Source organism: Acanthisitta chloris, unplaced genomic scaffold (assembly GCF_000695815.1).
Source record: "Acanthisitta chloris isolate BGI_N310 unplaced genomic scaffold, ASM69581v1 scaffold11451, whole genome shotgun sequence".
NCBI classification, from domain to species: Eukaryota; Metazoa; Chordata; class Aves; order Passeriformes; family Acanthisittidae; genus Acanthisitta; species Acanthisitta chloris.
The window spans coordinates 8092-12042 of NW_008656533.1; the positions used below are offsets into that span (position 1 = coordinate 8092).

Below are 3951 nucleotides of genomic sequence, written 5' to 3' on the forward strand. Positions count from 1 at the left end.
GAGCACAAAGCAGCTCTGCTCAAACCCTGGACTCACAGGCAGTGGAAGAGGTGCTGGAACCAATCAGCACCTCGGGGGATCCATAGACACCAGCAGTCCCCAGTCCTCTGTAACCTGCCTTCAGGGGTGGGAAATGGGTGTCCCAAGGGAAGTACCACTTCCATGGCAGCACCAGCTCCAATACAAGGCTCTCTCTGAAGCATCTGGCTCAGGGCATGGGGAGGAGGCAGCTCAGGGCGGCTCTTCCCCCTCCAAGAGCAAACATTCCCATCAAGTGGCCCACAAAATATTTTCTTATTCTTTTTTTATAGAAATTACTATAAAAAACTAGTTAATCTAGAGCATCTTAAAAAAATATTCCTGCAATATCACAGTTTTACATCGAAACTCATTAAAAATATAGAATTTCTTTAACGAAACATCTCTGTTCTCCCCTTGAATCACATCTCCAACATGGGAGTGAGGCTCCAAGTCCTCGGAAGAGGCAGGAAGATCTGAGCTCAGTGGCACATCCGGGAGGTCATTTCCTTCTGTCAAAGGGACAGAGAAGACAAGGGACCATGAAGGACGATCCAGGCTGCTAGGTGAGGGTGTGGGTGAAAAAACCTCCCATGTTTAGTCATCAATGCCCTTCGCAGGCACTGCTGCCCAGAGCTCCTGTTCAGGCTGGTCTGTGTTCCTCACATCATTCCCACTTCCAGGACACCCCAGGGGGTTTATCCATCCCTGTCTGGATTGCTGACAGTGCTGGGATCATGCAGTGCTCATGGGGCAGGAGCTGGGAATGCCAGGAGGCTGCTGGAGAACAAATCAACTCCCCCCAGCCATGGCCCAAATGACCCTGCTTGGCTGTGCCAGCATGTCCTGACTCCCAGTTTCCTGACAGTCAAGCTGCAAGGCCAAGTGGTCCTCAGTTTGGGCAACCAGCCTTAGAAGAGAATCACTGAGATTGGAAAAGACCTTTAAGATCCCCACAAGTCCAACCATCAACGAGCACTACCATCCTGTTCACCACTAATCCATGTCCCCAGGTGCCACATCCACGTGTTTTTTGAACACTTCCAGGGATGGTGACTCCACCACTGTCCTGGGCAGTTGTGCCAATGCCTGACAACCCTTTCCATGAAGAATTTTTCCTAATATTCAATCTAAACCTCCCCTGGCACAACCTGAGGCTGTTTCCTCTGGTCCTGTCTCTTGTTCCCTAGGAGCAGAGCCTGACCCCACCTGTCTGCACCTCCTGTCAGAGGAGAAGCCCCCCCTGAGCCTCCTTTTCACCAGACTGAGCCCCCCCAGTTCCCACAGCTGCTCCTTGTGCTCCAGCCCCTTCCCCATCTCCATTCCCTTCCCTGGACACACTCCAGCACCTCAATGTCCTTGTTGTGAGGGGCCCAGAACTGCCCCCAGGATTTGTGGTGAGGTCTTTTGAGAAGTTACTAGAGACCTCTGTGACTCCCCACCCCTGTGCTGGCCACAGACCCCAACAGCCCCATGTGTACCCTGAGCTCACCCCAGAGACTCACCAGAGGCTCCAGCTCCTTGGTGTCTATGAGATTGAACTCTTTCACAAAGTAGTAAAAGTGCTTGTAGCAGGTGTTCACATGGGCTTCTGAGCCCATCTGGGTGATCCTGTCGAAATGGTGGATGTAGACATGGACAAAGACCCGGAAGAGCCTGGAGAGAATCTTCTTCACTACTGGGAGGAAATTCTTAGGGAAGGGAGTACCTGGAAGGGAAGAATGGCCATGAGAAACCTTCAGCCAAGGGAAAACTGGTTCCCTGAGGCTGAAATAAATTGGTAGAAGGGCCGGATTGAGACAAAAGGGCTTCTGTCCTTTGCAGTGTCCATCACCCTCTCCCTTCTCCTTTGGATCAGATTTTTCAAAGCTTGGATTTTTAAAGTGTCAGAGTGCTGCACTGCTGTGACTGAAAGCAGCCACAGATCCCCAGCAGCTGTTTCAGTCTGACAGTTTTCTTTCACTCCTATTTGACATATTTATACAAACAGTGCAAAACACCAGATACAACCAAGCAACTTCTAAAAGGAAAGGGTCAGTGGTGTTAACTCCCCACAGTTATCCCTTACTTTGGTGTGTCTTAGCTCTTTGGTTAAAAAGTAAAGCCTTTAAGGTCCTCTTTAAAGGCACCAGGTCTGTGTTTAGACAGGCTCCAGCAGCCATCCAGGCAGCTCCGTGGGACATCAGGGTTTAAAGGTCCTCACAGGGTGTTTCTGGAGGAAGGAGGACAAGTTAAACCCTCCCAGTGCTCTGCCAGTACTGCAGTGTTTCAGTCAGTGTTAAGGGTGAGAGATCTCATAAAAGATGAGCTGAAAACAACTACAAAAAACCCCACAACCCTCTTGCTCTCAGGAGCTCTTCCTCTGGAACAGAATACTGAGTGTGGCCCCCAGAGTACTGGAGCAGAGCCCTAGCACAGGCTAACAGAGTCGCAGCACAGCAGAAGGAAGGGGAGGGTTTTGCTGTTTCAGCTGCCTGAAGGCTGTTCATGGCCCTCCTCCCCTCTCTGCCCACTCCACACCAACACTGAGCAGCATTTTGGCACAGTGGAGGAGCCCTGTGGATGTTGGAGTGGCAGACAGACCCCAAACAGGGGTCAACTGCATCCCATCACAGCTCAGATGGGATAAACACCAGGGCAGGAGGGAGGGAGTGGGGACCCAGACTGGCAATCAGCTCTGTCCTGCAGGAGCCCACGTCTAGCATGAGCCACTCCAGTGGCTCACTACTCCAAGGGCAGCCTCTTGTTTTCACTGCCTAGGCTCAGCTTGGTGCTCCTCGAGGCATCCATGACTTCAAATGGGATCTGGTACAGCTCTGCATATTTTAGCACTGCAGAAGAGCTCAGGATAGCTCACTGCACTGCTCACTTCAGAGCAAACCAGAAGGAAACAGCTCTGCTACACAGTTCACCTGTGCTGCAGCATCTCCTGGAACAAAAACAAGACCTGAGGGTTCCAGAAGAAGGCTCTGTGCCCAGCTCCCTCCCACCAATCCCCACTGGCACTGAACTCACCGACATTAGTGGGGAAGATGTCCTCGTTGTTAATCTGTACCTCGATCCAGTCCATGAGTAGGTTCATGTACTGGGGTGCAGACAGGGCCGTGGGTTTCCGGTACTTGTGCTCGTCCTGCCACCTGTACTCGTACTTGGGCCCCCCCGACATGACGGGGCAGGACTGCTCCGTGCAATAGTCACTGATGGTGCCGTAGATCAGGTTGATGCGGTTGAAGAAGTCCACGACGTGCACAGCCACCCAGTCATTCTGCTCCTCTCCCGGTGGCAGCTGCACTGCCACCTTCAAGTCCAGGCCAGCATTGAGTGAGGCCTGAGCCTTCTTGTGCAGCTCAAAGCGCTGAGTCCCAGGCTCGAACTTGCGCTTGGGCCGGAAGGTTTTGTCTTTGTTGAACACTTGCTTCAAAGCATGGGACATTTTTCTTCTCTCCTTTCTAGGCCCGCAGTGATGACAACCGGAGGTGTGGTGTTGCCGGGCCACTTCCTGGGGCAGGGCTGGGGCAACTCTGATCTTCACAGGAACCTCCCTCTGCTCATCTGGTCCTGATCTGCAACACAGCACAGAAGGGCAGAGATTAGGAGCAGCTCTCTCAACCGGAAACCTTGTCTAAATCCCTTAGGAAGAGATCTGGGATACCATCTGGGCCCTCGCCCCACATCTGAGAAGTGGGAGAGCCCACGCCAGCTCTCTGTCCTCCCCCTGCTCTTCCAGCCTGAGCTGAGCAGGAGCTTGGCTGCCAGGGGTGACCCGGGCTGAGTGGAGAGTTACTCCTGTGAGGGCTCCCCACAGCTCTGTGGGGGATGTGGGAACAGGCCCCACAAGCCTGGGAGGTGACTGCCCTTCACACAACTCTCTGGAGCACCAGCAGCATCCCTGGTGCACTATGAGCCATTCCTACTTCTTTTCTGTAAGATCTG

General features: G+C 52.8%; 1 protein-coding gene across 1 annotated transcript; it reads right to left on the bottom strand.

Moving 5' to 3' along the window:
* Nucleotides 1-500: 500 nt before the first annotated feature.
* Nucleotides 501-3579, bottom strand: MOB3A (MOB kinase activator 3A). The gene is made up of 3 exons (XM_009084372.1): nucleotides 3034-3579; nucleotides 1524-1726; nucleotides 501-530 (listed from the first exon to the last, which is right to left on the bottom strand). Exons 1-3 carry the CDS (start codon nucleotides 3449-3451, stop codon nucleotides 501-503), a joined length of 651 nt encoding a protein of 216 aa, XP_009082620.1. The 5' UTR covers nucleotides 3452-3579.
* Nucleotides 3580-3951: the final 372 nt, after the last annotated feature.